The following is a 24,686-nucleotide window of genomic DNA, read 5'->3' as shown; positions in this document are numbered from 1 at the left end:
GGGCGCCGCGGGAGCCGCGGCCGCGGACGACGAGGTGCAGACGCTGTCGGGCAGCGTGAGGCGGGCGCCGTCCGGACCCCCCGGCACCCCCGGCACCCCCGGCACCCCCGGCTGCGCGGCCGCTGCCAAGGGCCCCGGAGCTCAGCAGCCCAAGCCGGCCAGCTTGGGCCGCGGACGGGGGGCCGCTGCCGCCATCCTCAGCTTGGGCAACGTGCTCAACTACCTGGACAGGTACACCGTAGCAGGTGAGCGAGCGCCCCACCCAGCCTGAGAGCCAGGAGCCCCCACCCCCCAACCCCCCCGGCCTGGAGGTTCCCCGGGGAGCCTTTGGTCCCAGGGCCCCTGTATTCAAGCCTTAAGCGGGGTGTCTAAGGGCCCTCCGCTCAGGCACGCTGGGCAAGTGACGGCCCGTGAATCACGGGTCCAATCGGGGACCTGCCCCCCGCCCCCGCCCCCGCCCCGCCGGGCCAGGGGTTGGAGGGGTCCCCAGCCGCGGAGCAGCCCGCGCGTCCTCGCCAGCCCTGACGTCCCATCCGTTGTCCTCTTCTCCGAGAGTCTCCTCCGCGTCTCTCCGCGTCCTCGCCTCCGCGCCCCCTCCCGCCCCGGCCCCAGCTTCCCCTTCCCCCAGCCCAGGCCGTCTGTCGGGCCGTAGCGGGTCAGTTCCTTCCTTCCTCCGGCGCCTCCACTCCCCTGCGTGCGGGCGGCGAGCGCGCGCGCCCCTTGCGGGTGTGCGCCAGGGGAGCCCGGGTGTGTGCGCGCGGGCGGCGCGGATCCGTGTGTGAGCGCGTGGCTGACAAAGGCTCGGGGCTGCGGGGAGCGGAGGGAGGGGCGGGGCGGGTCCGCGGCGCCTGGGGACCCGAGATGCGGTTTGCAGCTGGCCCTGGCTGGAGGCCTGAAGCCGCCTCCCCCAGCTCTGTGGCGCTGGGGGCCTGGGGTAGAGCGCAGGCCACCGGGGCTGCAGAGGGGGCTGCCTCATCCCGTGCGAGCGTCTCTGGGAACCAGCCTTGGGGACGGGGTGGGGGTCTGTGGAACAGCCAGGTTCTAGTCCCAGATTTGCCCCTTACTTGCTTGGTGTGTGACCTTGGGCCAGTCCCAGCTCGTGTTTAAGTCTGTTTCCCGTTTGTGCGGTGGATAATCTCTGGGCCCCTGGGGGATGGACTGGGTTCCGGCTGCTCACTCCCCCTCCCCCAGTTCCCGGGGGGGGGGGGGGGGGGGGAGGGGGTCTGTGAGTAGGGCCTTCCGTGGACTGAGCTGCCTGTAGGTGAGAACGGGGTAACCTTGAAATGAAAGCTCTGTGGGCAGGCTGGTACGGGGGGCTCCCTGCAGGAGGAGAGCAGTGGCTGTCTACATGGCACGCTGGCCCAGAACCTGCCTAGCCACAGCTCAGTAAAATCTGGAACAACTGAAGAGAGAGAGAGACAGAGAGAGAGAGAGAGAGGGAGGGAAGGTGGCGGGAGGAATTTTGGACAGACTCTAAAGAGAACTTTGTGGGGCCATGGAGAGAGGTGGGCCCTACTGTCCACCGTGTGTCACCTGGGTCCCTTTCCCTCCTGCTGGCCTCAGTCTTCCTCTGCCGAATAGGGTTTTGTGTCAAGTAGAAGGAAGGAACTCTGATGGGTTCCCCCTCCCCCTCTCCCACTTTCAAAAGCCCTTGGCTCACTATTCCTTCTGCTGCGGGGGCAGCAAAGGGGGGGGGGTGCGGCAGTGGGAACCAGTAGCGCCCATTTCTGACTTGGGCCATCCACAGGAGGCTCTTACTGTGGTCTGGGGAACAGGAAGACGCAGGAACACCCGGCTGCACCGGCCCCCCACGCTGTGCTGTCTGGGACCTGGGAGCTTCGGTGCCACCATAAAGTGGGGGGAGGTCAGCGAGCACGGGGATCTGTGGTCGGTGCAAAATGGACTCTGTGCACAGGAGGAGACCAAGGCCCCTGGGCACCCCTTGTCCAGGACGGCCTGGGAAGTGCCGAGAAGGCAGGTGGTAGGTCTACCAGCAAGCCTTGGCCTGGGAGGGCTCCCACATCTCTACTGGACGGTGATTGGTGCTGTCTCTGGCATTGTGACACTGCACAACTTGTTTTCTCCCGGCCCCAGACCCACCCCTCCCTGGTATCCTCAGGGAGACTGACCCTGCCAGGGACTGAGGGGAGAGGGTGGGATCAGGGAGGTCTGGAACTTATCTGCCTCCCATCCTACTTGGGTCCCAGAGTCAGAATGGGAGAACAGGATAGGAAATTCGAGGGAATTTGTAAGGGGGGATGGGGAGCGGTGGCTCAGAGGGGTGTGGGGCCGTCGGGAGGAAGGTCCGGAAAGCCCTGTGCAAACACCCGCCTGGGCTATGCATCCCTCCCTGTCCCGGCACTGCCCCACCCCCAACACACAACGTACACAGATTTCCTCTCCGGATAAGCCTGGCTCCCTCTCCCTCTCGTCATGGCAGGCTTCCCCACGCCCCTGCCCCAGGTCCAGTTTTTAGGGAGATTTACTGTCTCTATGACAACTGCTGTGGCCTGATGTGTTTGGAGGGGGAGGGCAGGGGAATGGGCATCCCAGGCCAGAGTCCACCTGCTGCTGGCTGGGGGGGGGGGGGGTGAGGGGGCAGACATTCTACGGCTCAGTCACCTTTGATGTTCGACCCACCTGACTCCTGAGACCCTCAGCAGTGGATTTCCCACTCTCTTTCTCGAAATCTGTGCTGTGTGTGTTTCTATCTTTATGGTATAGATCAACTAGCTCTGTTCAAGAGGAATATGATGCCGCATATATAAGTTAAATACTTCTAGGAGCCACGTTGAAAAAGTAAAAAGAAATAAGTGAAACCGATTCATATATTTTATTCAACCTCACATTTCTAATGTATTTGCACATGTAATCAACATAAAAGCTATTAACGGGATATTTTGCTCTTTTTTTTTTTTTTCATACTAACTTTTGCAGCCCGGTGTGTGTTCTCCGTTTACAGCACGGGTCAGTCGGGACTGGCCACGGCTCAGGCAGCCACAGCCACGGTGGCTGGGGTCCCGCTGCAGTGGCCAGTGCAGACCTGGGTTCAGGCTCTTCAGCTCCCCCCCCCCCCAGCTGGGTGACCTGGGGGGTGTCACCTGAGCCTTCTGGGTTATCACCACCTCCTGGGTGCCTCCCAGGTTGCCGGAGTGAATGAGTGTTTTCACGCACCCTTAGGAGAGCCGCACAGATGCCAGCCTCTTTCCCCTTCTCGCCTCTGTGCAAGCTGTGCCCCCGGCCACCTTGTCCTTCCCGTGCCTCTTTGTTTCGGTCAGTCCCTTTCAGGCCCTTTTGAGGACCCCTCCCTCCTCCACCAGGCCGGGTCTCCATCCTGGGAACAAGTAGCATTCCCAGCCAATTACGGCCTCCCCTCCTCCCCTTGAGAACCCCCTGAGGGCACAGGCAGCAGGTGAGGAGGGCCAGGCCCAGCTCTGGCGCTTATCAGGGGGGTGGAAGGGAAGGAGCCCAGGGCTACCCCTGCACACATCTCCTCGTGTGGATGGGGATGCTGGAGGCCAGAGAGCACAGGTGCTCACCCAAGCTCCCGCAGCAGCCGAGAGGAGCGGGACCAGGACCCCCCCAGGACACTGCTGTCTCCGTGCAGGCAGGGGTGCCTGGCCCTGCTGCTGGCCAGGGCACGAGGCCTCTGAGCAGAGGCTGCTACAGCTTCCCCCGCTCCCATGGCTGGAGCCCAGTCACGGCTGCCAGCTCAGGGGAAAGGTGAGGGCTCGGGCACCGTCTCCTCCGATCTGCTTCCTGGTGCCGGAGCTCCATCGGCCCCCGGGCCCCCACTCTTCCATCTGTGAAATGGGAGCAGGACGGAGGCTGGAGCCAGGCCCAGCAGGAAGAGAATGGAGAATGGCTGTTGGGAGCTGAGACCCCTCCCCAGCTTCTCTGGGGCACCTGTGCCTTCCTGAGCTCTTTCCCTTTGATCCAGCTGGTGGCACCGGGCGGGGCAGAGCCCGGTGAGGAGAGGCAGAGCCCTGCCCTGGGGGAGCCCTTTTCTGCCAAAGAAGCTGAGACCAGTATCCATGGCAACTGCTCACTAACACAAAGCCGGGGAGAGCAGAGCACAGGGACCGGGTGGGAACACAGGCCCGGCAGGCCTGGGGGTTCCCCCCGCATACCTGAGCTGGCTGCAGGAGGGGGCTGCCTGCCTGGGGCTCTTGGCTCTTCTGGTGTCCGCCTGGTTGAGTCTGTCCGCCCAGGGCCTGTCACAGGGTCACCTGGGTGGGTGGAGGCCACGTCAAGCTCCCAGCTCTGTGGCTACCTTGGTGGATGCGGATGGCCAACAGCAGCCCTGCCCCGCCCCCTCCAGTGGCCTTGTTCCCTTGGGTGGCCCTGCCCTGGCCACTGCAGTGTCAGCACCACTTCGGTCCTGCCGGGTGGGCGGGGCGTCCAGGGCCGCCTTCCAAGGTGGCTGTCTGGCAGGTCAGCGCCCAGGTGAGAGGCCCGACCGGCCTGGAGAGCCAGCGCCCTAATGACAAACCACCAGCTGCCCGTCTCTGCAGGTACCTTGTCTGGCGTGCTGTTGACCCGTCAGAGGGAGTGCTTTGGTCTGGGACCAAGGGCGTGACCGGCCAGCTCGTGCCTTAGTTTCCCGTTTTGTGAGGGGCAGGAGGGCTGCACGTTACAGCCTGGCCTGAGCTGCTCAGAGAGGTGTCCCATCGCTTCCCCAGATAGGAAGTGGCTTTTGTTTCCGCCTGGGTGTGTGCGTGTGTGTGTGTGGGGGGGGGGGGCGGCGGGCGCAGAAGTCCTGAGGTCAGAAGGGGGATGGGACCCAGGGAGACAGAGAACCCTGGCTTGATCCTCAGGCTCCAGGGGCCCGGCTCCCTACTGGGCCCTGAGCGAGGCTGAGTTTCCTGTTCCTGGCTGTGCCAGACTTGCTCTGTCACCTAAGGCAGATCCTGGCCCTCTCTGAGCCCTGGACACACAACAGGTGATTTTGTGGTCAGGATGTTGCTCCCAAGGCTAGTGTGGGGCACTTGGTCCCGGGAACTCTTGTCTGCTGTCCCCTCCCCAGCTCTGCCTGCACCCGCCTTCCCCAGGGCTGTTTCCCGCTGGCCACTGGCACCTCAGCGTGCACGTGGGGCTGGCCCGGGCTTGGCCTTGTGGAGCGACCGGGTGGCCGGGTTGGGTTGACCCTGGCCTGCCTGACCCCCGGTCCATCCTCCCGGGCGGAAGAGGCGCTGGTAGGCTCGGACGACCCCGAGAAGGACCAGGCCCCGATGCTGAGGCGGGGGCCTGAGTCCTGACCATGGCGCACAGGGAGCCGTGGGCCTCGCATCCCCGGGAGGGACTTGGGAAAGTGGTTAGGAAGGGCCCTGCGTGCCCAGCCCTCAGCCCCGATGGAGGGAGTCTCCTCGCCCCCACGCCGGGCAGAACGGCTTCCGCACATTCAGGAGGGCTCTGAGGTGACTTTGCCGGGTCTGCTGTGAGGGCAGAGGGCACTTGCAGCGCTGGGTGGGGCCCGGCTCACACTGGACAGCAGTGTCCTGCGGATGCTGGCCTGCTCTGGGCCTGGCTCTGTCCCGCTGGCCTGGGGGCGGCGGGTGAAGGGCAGAAGCACGGACGTTAGAGCAAGACGTGAGTAGGGGTGATGCGCCGGCCGGAGCGTGGAGGTGGGGGGGGGGGGGCTTCCCCGTGGGTCTGCGCCCTGCAGACGGGCACCTCCGTGAGGCCTTCCGGTCCCTTCACCGGCGAGTGTGGATTTGCCAGACACGGTCCGGGAAGCAAGGAGGACGATTCAGCTTCGTAGACTGTGAAGTGTGGTGCCCCGGGGGTGGTGTTACTGGGTCACTCACCGTTCCTAGGTTGCAGGGTTCAAATCCACGCCAGGGCAGTTGGTGTGGACGTGGAGAGGAGGCTGGTTACAGCCTGTTTCCTGTGGTTTGGTGGGCGAAGGGGAACACGAGCCAGTCTGGGGGCTTGGAGGCCAGGTCCTGCCTGGCTCTGGGGCCTCTATCCAGTGGCACCCTCCGACTCTCAGTCTGCCATCTGAGGGTCAGGAGCAAGGCCTTGGCCATGAGGCCTTGCAGGGGGACAGCTGAGCGTCTGTGGGCTTCTCTCCCCCACGCCCCGGCCTCATCCTGGGTCTGCGGACCATGATAAGGGTAGCCCTGGTGGTCTTGGGAGGCCCCGAGCCAGGGCACAGCCGGGGACCGGGGTGGGGCGGGGGCTGCTCCAGGGAAGGAGCGGCCGTGCAGAGCCCCCAAATTACTAAGGCCGAGTCTGGTTCCAGGAAAACTGGCCCCAAATGATAGACTAGAACCACAGGACACAGGCCAGGCTGCCTGTCCCCGCCCACTCTGGGCACGGAGACTTGGTGGGAGGAGGGAGGGCTCTGAGCCCCGGGTGGGGGTGGGGGGCTCCTCTCTAGGACCTGGGAGAGGGACTTGTGTTTCAGGCCCAGCTGCAATGTTCTTTAGGGGCACAGGCTTGGAATCCGGGCCCTCTAGAAAAGGAGTGGGGTCTCCCTGAGGGGCTGGGGTCCGGCGCCGGGGGCCTCACGGGATCCCTGTGGAGGTGAGCGCGAAGCCCCTGTGACGTTAATGACCCAGGTTTGTCGGGTGGCGTCGCGGTGGGAGGGTCGGTGTAGGTTCAACAAACGTGATTGGGATTCGGGGTGGGTGTGGGGCGTATGGGGACCCTGTGGCTGTCGAACGGGCAGCCCGGGGCTCAGAGCAGACCCAGATGCTCCCAGAGGGGCAGGTAGAGGTGAGTGTGCTTGAGAGCCGGTCCTGGCTCAGGGACCGCCCTGGCTGGTCCCCTTCGGCTGGGGGCAGGGTGGGGGTGCCTGCAGGGCCAGGTCAGCAGAGCCAGGCCCTCAGGCTCCTGTAATTACCGGGGCGGGAGCTGCGGCTGAGTGTCGGAGAAGGGTGATCCTTCCCCAGAGTGAGCCAGCTCTGAGGCCTCCCTGGGACCCGTGGCCCATCCGTTCAGATCCCTAGGCCCTGTCCTTGCAGGCATCTGCCCCATTTTAGAGAAAAGAACACTGAGGTGGGAGTTCCCATTGCCCTCTGGTCATGGCTGGGGCTCCTACCCCGCGGCTTAGTGATCTGTGGTCACGTTTTTAACGTTTATGGACTACCTACTCTGTGCCAGACAACATCCGAAGCACTTTACATCGATTAACCCATCTAAACCTCACAACAACCATATGAAGCAGATCTTAAAATTAAGGTACATTGCAGAGGAAGACAGAGATACAGAGAGGTTAAGTAACTTGCCTGAGGTCACACAGCAGGGTAAGTGCAGTCGAACCCAGATGGTCTGGTATTGGAGGCCACGCTCTTGGGGATTCAGCTAGGTCGTCTGCTCCGAAAAAGGCAGGGTGAATGTGGGGTGATGATGCCTGTGTTTGAGGGCGTGAACTTGAGACCTGGTGCCCTGGCCTGGCTGACAAGGGCAGGAAGAGACCGCAGGGTCTTGTCATCTCCGCCGTGCATCTGAGGCTGGGCCGGGGGCTCCCGAGGTCAGTGTGAGTTTCTTCTTCTGTCGTGGCCTTTGTGAGGCCTGCGTGACCCCAGCAGGTTAGGATCTGGACCTGACTTCTCTGGGATCTACCAACGGACCAGCCACGATGGGGGTGGCGGGGGGTGGCACCGTGAGTATCCATGATCAGCCAGCTCTCGAGGTTACGGGCACCTCTTCAACAAGAGCTGCAGAGAGAGAGAGTTAGGGGACACCCTCGTAGACACCCTTGGGTCTGACCCCTGGACGCGGTAGACCTCGACGGTGTAGACAGACTCCCTGGGAAGAGGGCCTGGCTGGAGTCAAGGCTCCGAGGCCTGTAGGCTGTGATGTACACACCACAGGGGCCTAGGGCTGGCCAGGCCGGTGGTTCAGGTCACCCAGGCAGCGTGTCAGTGACTCTTGGGTCTCACCCTGAGGCCAGGTGGTTGTGCACACCTGGGTCACGGAGGCCTCCGGTGCCAGAAGTAGTCTGGGCTCCATTTGGCCGGCAGCGGGGATCCACAAAGCACGACTGCAGCCCTGCTCGGTGAACTAATCCAGGTAGCACCGTGCGAACCATGTCGGGCAAGCGGTAAGCCCTGAACGCATGTCCGTCCCCACATTGTCGTCGTCGGGGGTGTTACTGACCCAGGTGACAGCCTCTGGGCCGCGGCACCTGTTCCTTGAGTCCAGAGACGGGCTGTGCTCTCTGGAGCTGCTGCCCAGGGCTTAGGAGAAGATGGCTAAGTGCCCATGAGGCAGGCTGCAGGAGGGGTGCTGGGGTGCCAGGAGGGGGCCGGGGGGTGAAGGAGACTCTCTGGAGGCCCCCGCTTGGGGGCCGAGGAAGGCAAGGGCCGTCTGCCCTGGGGAGTGCCATGCTGTGGCTTGGGGACCAGGGAGGACGCGGCAGAGCCATGGATGGGAGTCTGGGTGGCTGGAAGCCTGAGTGGGGAGAGAATCTGAGGGGCTGGCAGAGGGGCCGGAGAGGGGCGCGTGTCTGTGAGCTGACGCGCAGGGGACAGAAGTGAGGCCCAAGCCGACGTGCCCCAGGGCCGGCTCCCGGGGCAGCAGGAGGGACAGCTGGCCTGGGACAAGAGGCGAGACCCTGGGGGCTTGAGTTAGAGAGAGAGGTGTAACTGGGGGTTGGTGGGACAGAATGTTCGGGCTGCTCCAGGGAGGGGGACCCCCGTGGGCAGAGGGTGGTCCTGGCTGTGGGCCCGGAGAGGCTCGACTCAGCTGTGGCCGTGGGCGGCTGGGGGCTGCGTGTGGAGCCCCACCTTGCGTGCCCGGGGCTGGTGGAGGGGCCTGGCCTCAGCTGTGGGAGGCTGCTCCCGGGCAGGAGGCCCGTCCTGTGACCCACCAAACCTCAGCCTCCAGGAAAGAGGCTAAAAATAAGGTCGTGGTGGGAAGAAGGGAGGGGCTCGTGGGCCCAGGCCAGGCGGGAGCCTAGAGGAACATCCAGGCGGCTGGCGAGCTGCTGTGACACATGCTTCCCGAGCCAGCGGCCAGCGGCTCTCACCCGCCTGTGGCCACAGTCCCTACCAGGCTGCAGTGAGGCCCTGCCCCCAGGCCCCGGGAAGGTTCTGCCTGGAGCTCAGGCGGTGGACCCAAGGCCTGGCTCCAGGGTGCTGGGGTGAGGGCCCCTAAGGCCCTTGGGGTCTGGCCTGCCCAGGAGTTTCCAGGACATCCATCTGGATGTGCAAAAATGTTCTTCCCTCTTACCAGGAGCTCTGTGTATCGGAGGAGGTCAGGGGGGCTTCCTGGAGGCAGAGGCAAACACTGGGGCTTGAAGTGCTGGAGGGGGTTGAGCATGTCCAGTCTGGAGGCTAGGAGATGCCTGGGGCAGGGCAGGGGACGCAAGGGCGTTTTCTCCGCGCTGCGGACCCCTGCTGGCCTCATGAGGACCACGCTGATACGGCCTTCCTCCCCGGACGTGCCCTCCTCTTGGCTGTGGACAGGCACCCGCTGCGTAGTGACCCAGGGGCGTCTCGCCCTCCTGCCACCTCCCACCTGCACCTGTCCATCACCTAACATGTGATGGCGTCTGTTCTGGGTTCCGGAGATGCCCCGCCACGACCCTGCCCTGAGGGGGCTCTCACTGCAGTGGGGATGGGGCGTCTCTGTCCACAAACAGCCACTGGGGGCTGGCTGCGTGGCGGGGCCTGGGCTGGGGGCCCGCAAGAGCCAAGTGCGTGCAGAGGCGGCATGGCAGAAGAAAACATTTTTGGTTTTTGACAACAGAGCCTGTTTCAAATCTCACTGGGGCCCTTGCCTGCCATAGGACAAGTTACTTCACTTCTCAGGGCCTCCGTTTTCTCATATGTAAAATGGGGTGAAAAATGCGACGAAGCAGCAGGGGTAGAGATCGCATCTGCAGAGCCTCACCGTGTACCTAGAACTTAGCAGGGAGCAGTAATTCGTGGCTCTTAGCCACCGTGGGCCCAGCGAGCTCCTACCCACGTCCCTACGTGTCTTCAGAAGTCACTGATCCTAGTGTGCCCAGGGAATGTGGGGGCACCTGCCTTATTGAGGGTGACAGGAGGGGGAGAAGCCAAGGAAGACTTCCTAGAAGAAGAGGCACCTGAACTAGTGTTGAAGGAGCGGCAGGAATCAGGGTAGAGGACCTGTGGGCAGTCGGGGTCCAGAGCATGGGGCGGTGGGGGTGTTCTGAGAAGGGAGGCCAGAGGCGGGGTTGGAGGGGCTGAGCCTGCAGCCCCGTGGCCTGGTGGAGGCCAGTGTGCGTCTGAGGCACTGGGGAGCCACGGGAGGTGCTGACTGTGGGGGAGAGAGAGGGGCAGGGCGGCCCTGGCTCAGAAGTGGGGCGAATGGGCTGCGGGGCCGGGAGGTGAGTGTAAGTGGTGCCCTAAGGTTGGGCCCAACCGTGCCACCCGCGGAGGCCCCACTTGGTGGCCCCTCCGTCCACAGGGACAGGCCCCTGGCTTCCGCGTTCGGGGCACGACCACAGCCCGCCTTAGTTATTAAGTCATTAACTGGGCCTCGCACAGCCTCTTCATTATGGGTAATTAGGGTGAATCCACTCGGCACTCACGAGGAGGAGGCCAGTGTCTCTCGGTGTCAGGCTGCATCCCGGAAGAGGGCTCAGCATCCCGGCCCTGGGGTTCGGGGGGCAGTCTCCAGGCGGGACCCTCCTCCGGGGCCCCGGGGGCCGCTTTGGCCGCCTTGCCGCTGTACGACCTGGGGCGCAGGCTCAACCTCTCGTGCTCAGCTCCCTTGTCTGCCCAGTTCCTGCTCAGTGATGTGCGCCATCACCATATCCTGATGAGCTCTGGGAGACCCCCGAGGGCAGGTCCCTTCTTCCGTGCCCTGTGTGGGGGGCTGTCGGGGCAACCTGCCCTGTCTCCTCCTCCTGGCTCCCTAGCCCTTCTCGGTGCAGATGTGTCATGGCCGGGGGGGGGGGGGGGGGGGGGGGGGGTGCGCCGGGGGCCCCGCCCCCTGCGGTCCTTGGAGATAAGCAGAGGTGGGGGCCCCCAGGGCCTGCGGGGTGGGAGGCTGGGCGCCGTGAGAGGTGAGGAGGCTCCAGGAGGTTGCCGGCCCCCACGCAGCCATGGCTTTGTCTGTCCGTGGTTGTTGGTGGCCTCTGGTTATAGTCCTCTTAACATGCAAAGTCCTAACGGGAGAGCAGAGGTGGTGGGGCCTCAGGAGGAGGACAGGCATGACCTCCAGGGATCCCCTTCCCCCCAAGAAGCCCTACCCGCTTCCCTCTGTGTCTCAGCTCTGGCATCGGAAAAGCGGGGTCCTGGTTACAACCCCGAGGACAGCTGAGTGAGCGCGAGCATGCGTTTGCCCGAGTCCCGCCCGTCTGTCCTCAGGTCCCTGCAGTGGCCCTGAGTGGTCCCTGAGTGGGGGGTGGGATCCCAAGCCCCCAGGGTGAGCATAGCCTGGCCTGCAGATTCCCCAGTGGCCTGGCCAGACTGGGCGAGGTGGCCTTCTGTGGAAGGGGCTGGGTTGGGCGGGCTGGGCTTAGACTGGGGGTCTCCTAGGTGGGGTGGGGGACAGGGGCCCCGGGCATCCGACATAAGCACCCTCTGTCTTCCCTCCCAGGCGTCCTTCTGGACATCCAGCAGCAGTTTGGGGTCAAGGACCGAGGCGCCGGCTTGCTGCAGTCAGGTGAGGCCCACTCCCCTGCCAGGCCCCCCACACCTGCTGGGTCTCCCCGCGGGGTCTCCTCCCTGGTCCTGACTCCCTGGAAGGGACGTGTGCTTTGTGTCCAGACCTCACTCTTGACCTCACTCAAGAAGACCAGCTTCCCCAGCCTCTGCTACTCTCCCTGCAAACGGACCAGCGGCGCCCTGGGAGGCCACAGGCCCGAGTCCTCAGAGGGGACCCTTCTTTTGGTCCTGGGGCCTCATCAGGACCCAGGGGCCCAGGGTCTGCCCTGAGGCTGATGAAGGGAGTTCCTTAGGTTCCAGGCAGGACGGCGGCAGAGCCTTTGGTGACCCTGTTTCCATGGCATGACCCCCATTTCCTCCGTCGCCATCAGCCTGGGAACAGTCTCTGAGATGTCAAAGCAGGAAATCCCCACGGCCAGTCCGGGAACCATTTCCAAACTCAGGGAAAGCGCCTGAGTGCCTGGGTCCTGGGCTAGTCCTGGGCCTGAAGCTTCCTCCCTGGCGGGGGTGGGGAGGGGCAGGGCCAGAGCCCCCTGGGCTGGGGCAGGGGGGCCTGTGTCTCCATTGTCCCTGCCGACCCACTACCTGGCCCCATGCTTGCTGTGTGGCCGAGGGCCCGGTTCCTTGGCTCTGATTTCTTCTGGCCCTGGAGGGTGTGTGGTTGTGAGGCCCGGTCAGATGTGTGGGAGGAAGTCCGCGGTCTGCATTCCAGCCTGTGAACCCCTTCCCCTGCCTGGGCTCTCCCGGGAGGGAGGAGTGGAGCGAGCTGGCTATGTCCCGGAACCTGCCTGACCTGCCTAGGTGGCATTCCAGAATGTGCTGTGCCAGCCTCCATGAGCCGCTCGGCCAGGCCCTGCGGCCTGTGATCCTTTCCCAGGGTGGTTTTGGGGCTCAGACAGACGAGGTGATCGCTGCAGGGCGCAGCCCCAACAGACAGCTGAGAAAGCTGGCACAGGGGCAAGGCTGTGTGACCCAGAACCCTGAGGGGGGCCGGCCCCTGCCTCTGCCCACATCCCTCACCCAGCACAGGAGCCCAAACCTGTCCTCTGGCCCTCCCCCACCCCCCCCCCCCAGCCTCCTGGGCTCTGAGCCCACAGTGACCGCCACTCACAGCCTGGAAGAGAGTTTCAGCCAGATGTGGGGAGTGGGGACAGGGCAGGAGACAGCCCAGCTCTCCAGCCCCCTCCCTCTGTGGCCCCTGGTCCCGTCCCCTCTGGGCCTCAGCCTTGCTGACTGACGGGGTGTTCAGGGTCCGCCCCAGCCTCCAACCACCCCAAGCGGTGCTGTCCCTATTGCAAGGTGTCCCTGGCCGCCTTCCTAGTGGACAGAGAAGTCATGGTGGCCCCTACTGACCCCTGGCAACCTGGCTGGAGGTGGACACCACCCCCCCCCCCCCCCCCCCCCCCCGGGGCGGGGGGGGGCCCCCCCCCCCCCCCCCCCCCCCACCAGCATGGTCGGTTCTGCCCCCACAACCTCCCTGGGCAGCTGCACTTCCCAGATGAAGGGACAGAGGTCAGCTCTGCTGGTGACTCACAGGGGGTCGCGTGCGGGGAGGCCGGCGGGCCCAGGATTGGGGCTCCACGCGTGCCGCCGTCTCCACCTGGGGAGGGGAGGCCTGGCCGCGTGTCTCAGCGTCTGGCGTCTCTGTGCTCTCAGCGTGGGCGCCCCTGGGCCGTGGTCTCTCAGGGACCCTTACCCCGTGGCCTCCACCCTACCACCTGCCCCTGGCGTTGCCGGGCTGGCTCCCTGAGTGTCCTCACCCCTCGGCCACCTGAGCCAAGGAGCCAGGCCAGCTAGACCAGGATGTGACTCAGTGGGCGACCAGGAAAATCACCTAATTGGCCTGGGCCCCAGGCACCTGTCTCTTCCCCAAGCCCCTGATAAGGTCGGAGCCAGGTGGAGGGCGCCAGCCAGGTGCTGGTGTTTGCCCAGATCAAAGGGCCAGGGCTGAGAGCCGGGCCGTCTGCTCGTTCGTGGGCACCAGGGGCTGCTGGGCCCGGAGACAGGGCAGGGGGTGCGGCTGAGAGTCAGGCCTGGGCCTGCCCCTGCTGTTTCCCCTTGGGACCAGACCGTGAGCCCTGGCTTGGGAAGAGCCTGTCTTCGGCAGCCCCGAGCAGGCCCCCGAGCCCCTGCAGAAGCTTCTGGGAAAGCCTGCAGAAGAGCTCCAGCCCTGGTCCCGGTGTCTCGGGGCCCCGGGTCTCCACAGCCTACACCCAGAGGGGCAGCTCCTGCTGGGCTCTGCCATAGCCTCTGTCCCTGCATTCCAGTAGATTGCCCCCATCACCGGGGACAGAAAACCTATCTAGTCACCACCTAGGCATGACGGGGGCGGGGGGGGGGGGCCCGCCGGGGGCGGGGGAGCCTGGGGGGACAGCAGCGAGGGCACACCTAGCTCTGCCTGGTGGCAGGTGGATCAGACCCCCCTGAGGAGGGGACATTTGAGCGGGGCTTTGAAGGATGTGTTAGAGTTTGTTCAGGGCATAGGGCTTCCAGTCAGTGTGTCAGATTGAGCAGATGTGAGAAACCCTCCCCCCCACTCCACGCTGCGTAAAATATGCCAAGAAAACACTTAAATTACATAGCTGAGCTTGAAAGCTAAGACTGGCAGGGGGATTCCCAGGTGCCAGCAGCAGGGAATTAAACCGGGGAGCAGGAGAGGAAGCTGGTATTAAAGCCAAGTGGTGCAGGGCGCCTGGGGACCAGTATCTGTCACAGAAGCTTGTTACGGTATTTTTAGTGTAAACATTTTTATGATGAAACATTTTAAATCTACATAAAGAGTAAAGAGACTAGCGCGACGAGGCTGCAGGAAGCTGTCACCCACATTCATCCAGGGATCGACCGCCCACTCCGGCCCAGCGTCCGGGCCCCGGGGATTTCTTGCAGGGTCGGCCCCGTGCAGGCTTGGGGTCCAGCATCGTGGGGGTGACGCGATTTCCACCCCGAGCCCGGGGCAAGCCCCCTGACTTCTGGCTGTGCCCGCAGGCGGCCCGTGGGCACTTTTTCTGCCTGTGAGATCTCCGTCCCGGCTCTGGCTGTGTGCCGAGAGCCTGCTCCGTGCGGCCCGGGCTTTGCGGCCCCTTCTGCAGGTGCGGCTCCTGACGGGAGCCTTTGTGCCCCAGGGCCCGTGTGGGGCACAGATGACGGTGCCCACTGAAGGCAGACTGAGCGTGGGCAGAGCCCACGAGGAGGAAGCCTTTGTGGGAGGGGGCAACGGATCCCAGAAAGCAGGCGACCCGATCCCCGAGGAATTTCAGGCTGTAGGTTTGCCTTAACAGACTTTAACGTCCTATGTGCTTCATTTCCACGGTTCCAAAGAAAGAGTAGAATTTGTAAGACAGGGATAGCACCTTATTGGAAAGGAATAGGGACTGAAAAGCTGAATTCACAATTCTGGAAGTGAAAACCGTGAGCCCTGGACGTCAGCAGTGTAGACCCAGCCGAAGAGAGAGTGAGTGGATCAGAAGCTGGGTCTGTGGAAGGGGAGCAGATTGGAGGCTCTGGGGACTCGTGTTTGCCCCCCTCCCCCCAGAAGGAAGGAGGCTGGGCGGGGGACAGGGGCACATCGTGAAGGGCCTGTGGCTTTGGTCTTAGGGCAGTAGGGAGCCAGAGGAGGCTTTGGGGCAGGCATGGCCCCGTTAGACGTCTGCATGGGGATGCTCTCTCTGGGGCGGGTGGTGGGGGAGGGCGCTGGAAGGCAGCTCAGGGCTGGGGTTGGTGGGGTCACGAGGACGTGCCAGGACGTGCCAGGACAGAGGAAGAGCCAGCTCAGACCGAAACCAGACGGCGGCCCTGCTTCGGGTAGAGTGTCCTGCTGGCCTTGCTCTCCTCCCCACTTCTGCAGTGGCCTGCTTCATAGTCAGGCAGCCCCCATGGCGGTTCCCCCAGCCTGTCGGGGGGGGGGGGGCCCTAGGACCGGTCTCCCTGAGGCCCGAGGGGCCGTCCCAGGGCTTGTATCCTGAGCGGTGGGAGGGAGGAGCGGCCCCCTTCTTCCTACAGGAAGTCCGAGCTTGGTGGCCCTGCAGGCAGCGATGGGGCCTCCCCGTGGCCTGGCTGCCTGGGCGTCCCGTCCACACCCTGTGGGCAGAGCCGGCCGGACACCCTCCCCGCCCACGGGAGGTGCAGGATGGCATATCTCCCCGAACGACAGGTCAGCCGGATCTGGACTCTGTAAAAATAGCCCTGGTTCAGCCCAGGCTGAGGTGGGGGCTGGACGTGAGCTCCAAGGCCACCGACGGGGCGTCCAGGGCTCCCCCAGCTCAGGCCTCACCTGCCCCTGCCCCAGGACCAGCTTCTGGGATCAGACAGGGCCACATGCACCCTGGGAGCAGCTCCCGGGTGGGATCAGAGGGTCACAGGGTCCTCAGTGGGGTGGTTCCGGACTTCTGGGGGCTGGACCCTCTGAGGGCCCCAGAGGAGAAGGCCCCTGGGCATTCCTGTGGGGCGGGGACACCGCATGAAGTCGTTCTGCAAGGTGGCTCCTCCCACGCTGCCCCCCTCCCCCCCCCCCCTTGCCCGCGGCCCCATTGTCCCCATCCTGCCCATCCTGTGGGCTGGCTCACCACGCCCCCCCGCCCCCCCTGCCCGCAGCCCCATTGTCCCCGTCCTGTGGGCTCAGCACACGTGAGCCAAGACAGGGCTTCCCCGTGCCCTGACTGCAGGATGTCCTTGTGCGGGAGCTGCTGGGAAGGCCACCCCCACCGAGGTCTGGGTGGGGCAGCCAGGCCGCCCAGAAAGCTCTCTTCCAGCAAAGACTATAGGGCTGGGGTGGGGGGGGGGGAGTGGAAGTTTCTAGGCCGGCAGGACAAGGTTCCAGGCCTTTGCCGCTGCTGTTTCTTCTGCCAGGAGCATTTTTCCTCCTGTCCCTGCCCTGATTGCATCGAGGCCCCTCTGCTGGCCCGTGATGCACCTGAGGGCCTGGGAACGTCCTCTTACCTGTCTGTCCGTAGCAGAGGGGAGGGCTGCTCTCCCTTGTGCCCCTGGACGCCCTTGTCCCCAAGGGGACAGCGCTGAGGGTGCAGGGCGTCTGGGGGCAGGAGGGTCACTGTGCAGTTCTGGGCAGGTTCTTCCAGCTGTTGGTGACCCAGCTCCAACACGGGATGACACGGTGGGGACGGGTGGGTGCTTGGGACCCAGCGGTGAGCGTGGGGACCTGCTCCCACCGGAGTCCCCTGTGACTCGGTCCACTTGGATGGCTGGCGGGGAGCCAGGGTCGCGAAGTCGGGGCCGCCCTCCTGCCCTGCCGCAGGCCAGGTGGTGGGGACGGCGGCCTGGCTCTCCCCCCGGGCCCTGTCCACCCCTGCAGGAGGACAGACATGCCGTGTCCTAGTGTGGCTTAGACCCTGGCGTGGGACAAACGCCTTTCGGCCTCTGGCACCTTTCTGCGGGACGAAGGTAGTCGTGAGGGGCAAGTGAGAAGCCTGTGCTTACGTCCAGGGCGGGCTCAGGCCTGTCTACAAGTGTTCCGTGAGCGACAACCAAGGTTCTCGTTAGCCGTGAGCATCGTGCCTCCCTAACCGTTGCACGGTATTGCTTATAAGATTTGTGATTTATATTTTAGTATGTATTCTTGGTTTTAAGCATCATCGTCGCTGGCAAACTCCCGTGCACCCTTCAATGCCCAGCTCTGACATCGCCGCCTCCGTGAAGCCTCTCTTCGCCATCCTGGCAGGAGTTGGCCCTCTCAGTGGCTCTCCTGGCATCCTAGCCCCTTCGAGCTGGGCAGCCCACGGATAGGCTCTGCCCCCCGGCCGGACAGGGCTCACTCTTCCTCCGGTTCCTTGTGCCCTCTCCCCGCTTGGCGCAGACAGGCCCAGAGGGAACCGTCCTCCCTCCTCCCCCTAATGTGCGTAAGTCCTAAAGGATCAACGTTGCTTTTCTGCCCGCATCCTGGTCTGATCTCAGGCAGGTCCTGTGAGGCAGGCCCAGCAGGAAAAGTTCTTTTTCTAGATATGAGGAAGTAATTTCTGTGTGGATGAATCTAAACAAGGACCCGGTGTTGACCGAGGCCGTGCTCCGGGCGGGGCGTGGCAGAGCACCTTGCGCTTTATCTCACGCCGCGCTGGCTCGGCCCCCGGGGCCTTGCTATTTTTATGTTCATTTGGCGGATGAGGAAGCTGGCGGGGCGGCGGCCTCGACCAGCCCGCGAGAGGCTGTGTGTTAATTCTCAGGCATCATGCGAGCCGGTAGCTGAACGCGACCCTTAGCGACAACTGAATTATGTACACTTGTGGTTAAGCATCTTGTGTTAAAAACGAAGGTAGTAAATACTCAGAACGCATCCTTCCCTAGTCAGGTCCCTGCATTCTACCATTATCTGTGTCCCTGAGGCCATTTACGCCATCGATCTGCCTTCGCGGCGGCGCTCCCGAGACCCACCTCCTGTGACTCGGGTCGGTGACATCACACCGCAGCCACGGGCAGCCACGGTGGGCGTGTTCACCCCTCGACAGTCGGCAACAGTTGGCAAACACCACATCCCTCCCCCCGCCCCCATCCCCCCTTTACTGGAGTCCGTCGTTGGACGTTTATCAGGACACCAGTGAACTGAGAACAGAGAGGTGGCGACCTGCTGCTCAACGTCACCCAGCTGGGAAGGATCAGAGCTCACTTTGGGCCCAGGTCGCGCCCCTCTGTGCTGATGCTGCCCAAGCCCCAGTTTCCCCTGCGGCCACACCCCGTCCTCACTGGGACAAGAGGGAGACCCTCACTCTCCTCCGGCCCGGCCCTCTCCCCTCCTTCACCGAGTGCATCCTTCACCCCCCCCCACCTCTGTCTGAGGGAGAAGCCCAGCCCGTGTGCACACTCAGCCTGGCGGTCAGAGCCCGGCCAACCGGCCACCTCGTCTGCCCACCCTCGGCCTTTGTCTGGCCATCTGTCCGTCAGCTGTGGGACCGCCTTGCAGGGGGGAGGCCTGGGGGAGCTCCTTGTTCCCTGACCCCTAGGGCCTGCCCTGCCTTGCTGGGCCTCTAGGTCCCACCTGGGGCCCCAAGGCCCCTCCCATCGCTCCCCATGGAGTCTTCTGTCTCGTTCTAGAACAAAACCAGGTCAGATCACTCCCTGCTCTGTGCCCTCTCTCAGCCGTAGAAGCCACAGTGCCCACGGTGGGCCACAGGCCCTGGCTCGTCCGGCCTTCCTCCCTCCTTCCTTCTGCTCCAGCCGTTCTGGCCTCTATGCTATTCTTCACATGTGCTAAGCATACTCCTGCCTCAGGGCCTTTGCACTGGCCCCAGTGTTTGCATGATTTTTTTTCCTTACCTCCTCCAGGTCTTCACTGAAATGTCACCTCTCTGGCCCTTCTTTCTCTGTGTCACACACGTTTCCTGTCTCCCGTCTCTGCCCTTTTCCCCTCCTTAGCATTTGCCACCATCTGATGTACTCTATTTTGCATTCTATGGTTTCTTTCTCCTGCCCAGGAAGGCAGGGATTTTTGCCTGTTTTGTTGAATGAGTGAAAGAGTGAGCGAATGAACGACAGTGTTTCCAGACGCCAGTAAAGCCTCTCCAGCCTGTGGGGAGTGAGGAGTGAGTGTGACTGCATGACCTGGCAGGTGGAAGACTGGGGTTCTGGGCCCTGTTCCGTCCCGGTTTGCTGTGTGACCTTGGGTGGGTCCCTTCCCCTCTCCGAACCTCTCTCCCAAGTATAAGAAGGACAGCAGCGTGACGAGGTACGAGGACACTGGCTCCGGGGTCGGACACACAGGGGATCAGGTCCCCGCGGGGCTTTTGCCGCCGGTGGGGCCTCGGGCGAGTCTTGCCTCCCCTCTTTTGCGAGGAGGTGGCCTTGCACGGACCCACAAGGCCCCAGGTTCGGTGAGCTCCTGACGTGGCTCCTGCCACGTCAACCGCTCGGTGAATCTGTCCTCTTTCGCTCAAGTCCCCCGAGGGTCACCCGCCGGACAAGCTGGGCCCGCGGGGAGGCGGGCGGGTCGTGGGGTCGCCTCTGGCCCCGTGTCACGGCCTCCTCTCCCCGCAGTGTTCATCTGCAGTTTCATGGTGGCCGCCCCCATCTTCGGCTATCTGGGTGACCGCTTCAACAGGAAGGTGATCCTCAGCTGTGGCGTCTTCTTCTGGTCGGCGGTCACCTTCTCCAGTTCCTTCATCCCCCGGCAGGTGCGTCGGCTCCTCTGCCCCCGCCCCCCACCCCCCCTCGCCCGGCTTCGTTCCCGCCTCTCTGCTGGAGCCTCAGGCGCTGTCTTCCCAGAGCAGGGGTTGGGGGGGCGGGGGAGGGGGGGCGTCATGGCTGCTTTTGTAAGCTGGCCTGGCTACGGAAAGGGCCTCCCCGCTGCGAGCCTAGCCGAGCCCCGCGTGGCACCCTCTTTCCGACCTGCCTTGACTTGGGGGACGATGCAAGGAATGGCAGAACCAGTCTGGTCCAGGAGGCAGGGCCCTTTATTCTAGTCCCAGCTCTGCCAGCACCTTGCCGTGTGACCCCAGGTGAGTCACGGCCCCTCTCTGTGCCTTGCGCGGTTTCCTCCTTTTCGTTGTTTTTAAGAGAGCTTGAGTGTGAATGGGGGAGGGGCAGAGAGAGAGAGAGAATCCCAAGCAGGCTCCGAGCTCAGCGCAGAGCCCGATGTGGGGCTTGATTCCGTGACCTTGGGATCACGACCTGAGCCAAGGTCAGGAGTCGGGCACTCAGCTGACCGTGAGCCACCCAGCGCCCTTTTACTTTATTTTTTTAAAGTAAACTCTGCGCCCAAAATGGGGCTTGAACTCGTGTCCCCAAGGTCAAGAGTCACACGCGTACTGACTGAGCCGGCCGGGCGCCCCGCTCGGTGTGCTCTTTGCCCAACCACCAGCTGACTCCTTGGGTCAGAGTCCTAGGGCGGCAAACATCATTTCAACATGAGGAAGGTGTTTCTTACTCAGCTCCCACAGTCCGGGTGCGAATGTCCCAACTCTGTTGTCTGTTCAGCCTTGTGATCTGGAGAGATCTCCCTGAGCCTCGGTTCCTTCATCTGTAAAATGGGACTAGTGTTTCCCCGCCGGAAGGTTTATTGTGGGAAATCGCCGAGCCGATGAGTGCCCAGACGGCGGACCGTGGCGGCATTCAACCAACTGTCACTTCTGCTCTTCTGATCCACAAGGGAGATATGTTGCTTTGATAGGTAGTGAGTCTCCCATCGGCAGGAGTGTTCGAGCAGAGGAAGGACAATCACATGGTGGCTGCCGTAGAGGGAAATACAGGAGGAAGGAGCAAAGACCAAGATCTGTCTTCAAGGAGCTTTTGGCCTCCGGCATAAAGGAGCAGACCCTCTCTCCGTCCTTGGGGGCTCCCGGGCTGGGTGTGGGAAGATGTGACAGGCGCCCCACGTTCACAGCCTTTAGGATGTGCAAGGTGCCGAGAGCCCTGACCCAAGAGAGAGCTGTCTCTTGAAATCCATGGGGCCAGGGAGAACTTCCTGGAGGAGGTGGCATTTGAGCTAGGCAGGTGGAATAGGGTGATGAGGCCTTTGGTGGACAGGATGGCAGGGGGAGCAAGCCCACAGAGGCACTGACGGTGGGCGTGTCGGTGGGTCCACAACGGAGGAGAGTGTTTTGGCTGGAAAGGAAGGCGGGAGCCAGGTGGTGGAGCACTTCAGGGTCTGGGCTTCCTCCGGAGGTTGACGCTGGCCCAGAAGAGGCCGGAGGCAGGGGCGGAAGGAACAGGCAGGTTTGCGGGTACAACGTGGCTTCACGGAGGAGGGTCGGGCCAGAGTGTCAGTAGAGTCTGTCGGCCACGGTCGAAAATGGGGCCTGGACCAGAAGCTTCTGGGGACCGCGACGCCGGTGCCCGGGTGTGGGAGGGAGGGCGGGCCGGCGGAGGCGGAGAGAGGGATCGCCCCAGTTAGTCTGTAGACTCACGGCCGCCCCGGTCCGGGGGCCCCGCGGGGCGGGGAGGGGGGGAGGGGTGTTGGCGAGCGTCGGCAGTGGGATCCTGAAGTTCATTTGGCAGAGAAAACGTCCAGGAACATTGTGAAAAGTGGCCGTGGAGGTGGCCTGCCCCGTTGGTCATCACGGGGTGGCCGCTTAACCAAAGCAGCAGGCCGACGGTGAAACGGTCCCTTCCGTGGGGGTGACAGGTGTGCCTCGGGGGGCTTGTGGAGGATTGACCGTGCACCTGGATGAAAGCTAAACCCTGCTTCAAAATAAGTTCCAGACAGGCGAAAATAAGGGGAAAAGCAAAGTCTAAAAACCGGGAGCTAGAAATCGGCCGGAAAAAGCCGGACGAGCCCGTAGGAAAGCGGGCGGAGGACGAGGACCGGCCGTCCCAGGAGGAGCCGGTGCCCGGTGTCGGTCTCAAGTCAGCAGGGAAATGCAAATTGAAACGACAACGAGATAACGCTTCACACCCATCAGATGGGCCATAATTAGGGAGGTGAGGACACCAAGTGTTACTGAAGCTGCTGCTGGCGGTGCAAATTGGCGGGGCCTCTGCGGAGAGCAGAGCCGCAGGGTCCTGCAGAGTGCCACGGGAGCGCGGCCCGCGGCCCGGCCTCTGACTTCGAGGTGTGTACCCGGGAGAGAAACCCCGGCTCGTGCACGCGGAGCGGCACACGCGCACACGGGCGTTTGTGACGGTCTCGGAGGACAGCGGGACCGTGCCGTGCACGCCCGGAAAGACGGGTGTCTTCGTGGCAGGAGAAGCAAGCGTGAACGGGTCTTTGTTAGCCGGCGTCGATGGGCCGGCTTCCACGACGCGTGACTGAGGGCAGAGGCGAGGTGCGGGGCAGGAGGCACGGAACCGTCCCCTTTACGTCCCTGTTTGGAAAGCATGTGGGGGCACGTGCGTGTGCGGGAACAGGGAGGGAGGAAGCGTGACACACGCACAAGGAGGGGGTTCCTGGGGAGGCCCGGGGACCCACAGGACGTCCCGTCCACCTGCTCTCCTGCCGAGGAGGAAATCTCGCCTCCAGCGTCTCGCAAACAGCGTGTTAGAGGGTATTTTTTGTCATTTGGGGATGGGGCCTGAGCGAGATGTGCAGTCCGGAGGCCGTCGGTGGCTGGAGGCGTCACATTAAACAAAGGATCGGTACACGTGATGTGTAAAAGGCTAATGGAAACCGATACAGGACGACCCAACGGCAACGCGGGCAGGTGACCCCCAGAGAGAGGGACCGAGGCGAGCAGGCGGGGGACAACAGAGGCGGAGGAGAGGCGCGGGGCTGGACGGGCAGTCGACAATGCAGAGGGCCGGCCCGGACGGAGACGGGCAGGTGGAGGGAGGGAAGCGGGAGACTGAGCAGGGTAGCCTGTGGGCGGCGTTGGCCGGCCGGATGGGTGGTCAGGGTGGGGCCGGGGAAAGATGGCCAGGCTGGGTTCTCGGGCCCTGGGCAGCTGGGGGGGGGGGGCGGAGGGCCCGGGTCCACATCCGAGGGGGAGGACCCTGGCAGCTGGCACGGCCCCACCCTTCCTGGCTCAGCTGGGCTTCCCGCTTTGACATGTGGCGGGGGTGGGGGGGGGCACTGCCCACTCCTCGTGCACGCAGGGTCCTCAGTGCTGCCAGGGCCAGCCCAGCTGCCCTGCCCGGGGTGGGACGTGAGCGGGGTGACTTGAAGCTCCCAAGGTGGGGCCGGGGCCCCCCGGAGGAGGTGGCCGCGCTTACAGCCGCCAACCTGCGGAAGACCGGTGCCAACCCCGTGCTGGGCTTGTGGGGGTGGGGGGGCCCGGGGGCCCGGGGGTCCTCGCCGCCGAGGCGGCGTTGGGCTCCATCCCGTGGGCCGGCTCCCGGGCGGGCCAGGCCGAGGAGCCAGCGGCCTCCGCTCTTCTGGCTGTAGCACTTCTGGCTGCTGGTCCTGTCGCGGGGGCTGGTGGGCGTCGGCGAGGCCAGCTACTCCACCATCGCGCCCACCGTCATCGGCGACCTCTTCGCCAAGAATACGCGCACGCTCATGCTGTCCGTCTTCTACTTTGCCATCCCTCTGGGCAGGTGAGGGTCCCCGCGCGCGTCCCGGCACCCCCGTCCCCGAAGCTGGCGCTCTGCGACCCGGACGCGCGGCGGCGGCCAGCAGGTGGGGTGGGGTGGGGTGGGCGGCCGGCCGCCCCCGGGCTGGCGAGTACACCGTCCCCCGCGCTGTCTCGTCTGCAGCGGCCTGGGCTACATCACGGGCTCCAGCGTGAAGCAGGCGGCTGGAGACTGGCGCTGGGCCTTGCGGGTAAGGACACCCCAGCCTGGGGTCCGTGGATCCGTGCGCATGGGGAGCTGGGGGGCCAGACCCAGTGGCCCTGCGGCCTCAGGGCCCCAGGACGGGACAAGGGACTCTCCCACGTGTCAGGAAGTTCCAGGTCCGCGGAGGCGCATCCTGCTCGAGCCTGGCGCTGTGGGAGGGCAGGGCTGAGAGGAGACCTCTGTGCGGGGGGGGGGGGGGGGGGCCCGGGGGGCTGGAGCCCCTTCCTGTCCCGAGGGAGGATTCAGGCAAGCCTGCCCAGGCCCCAGGACAGCGCGATCGGAGGAAACAGAGATCCCCAGTCTCGCAGAGCAACGGAAGCTTAAGACAAAGTGTTTTTTCCTCAAAAGCAGGAAGGAAGCAGCCTCCGTGGAATTTCTTGATGGGGCGCGTGGAGAGGAACTCCCTCCGCCCTGGGCTCGCGGGGGTGGGGACGGGCCTCCCTGGGCTCCAGCTGCCGGAGGGGCTGGTGTCTTGGAATGCGGGCCGCCAGGGTGTCCTCCTCCACCCGGAAGGGCCCGGGGCCGTGGCGGCTCTGTTCCCCACGGGGCAGACCCACCCCATCCCTCAGCTGGGGCTTCATGCCAGCCAGAGTCCCGGCCCCCAGGCCCCAGCCTCGATTCCAGAGTCTGTCAGGCTGTCTTTCCACGTGTTCGTCCGCCCGGTGGTCAGTTCGCTCTCCTTCCGCCTCCTCCCACCCCGGCCCTCCTGGGGGCTTGCTCTTGGCGAAACAGTGACAGCCCCCTGGGCCCTGGGGCCCCACCTGCCTGACCTACTCCTGCCCTACCAGGTGTCCCCCATCGTGGGCATGATCACAGGAACACTCATCCTGATCCTGGTCCCGGCCACCAAGAGAGGCCACGCTGACCAGCTTGGGGGGCAGCTCAAGGTGCGGACCTCGTGGCTCCGAGACATGAAGGCCCTGATCCGCAAGTGAGCGCTGCCGGGGGGGC

At 64.2% G+C, this 24,686-nt stretch overlaps 1 protein-coding gene across 1 annotated transcript in view; it reads left to right on the top strand.

Annotated features, from left to right (window-relative positions):
• Window position 1: 1 nt before the first annotated feature.
• The window catches only part of SPNS2 (SPNS lysolipid transporter 2, sphingosine-1-phosphate), a gene marked incomplete at its 5' end in the record, with an annotated part of 33,437 nt that continues 8,752 nt past the window's right edge, over window positions 2-24,686 (top strand). The window contains 6 exons of the mRNA XM_040452954.1: window positions 2-245; window positions 11,521-11,586; window positions 19,563-19,699; window positions 23,344-23,495; window positions 23,655-23,721; window positions 24,524-24,666. Of these exons, the coding sequence (XP_040308888.1) occupies window positions 2-245; window positions 11,521-11,586; window positions 19,563-19,699; window positions 23,344-23,495; window positions 23,655-23,721; window positions 24,524-24,666 (809 nt within the window). The remainder of the gene's footprint in view (window positions 246-11,520; window positions 11,587-19,562; window positions 19,700-23,343; window positions 23,496-23,654; window positions 23,722-24,523; window positions 24,667-24,686) is intronic.

The sequence above is a fragment of the Herpailurus yagouaroundi genome, unplaced genomic scaffold (genome assembly GCF_014898765.1).
Source record: "Herpailurus yagouaroundi ecotype Mexico unplaced genomic scaffold, PumYag 208, whole genome shotgun sequence".
Classification (NCBI taxonomy): domain Eukaryota; kingdom Metazoa; phylum Chordata; class Mammalia; order Carnivora; family Felidae; genus Herpailurus; species Herpailurus yagouaroundi.
The sequence above is the reverse complement of the archived record's forward strand: the minus strand, read 5'-3'. Positions and strand labels throughout refer to the sequence as shown.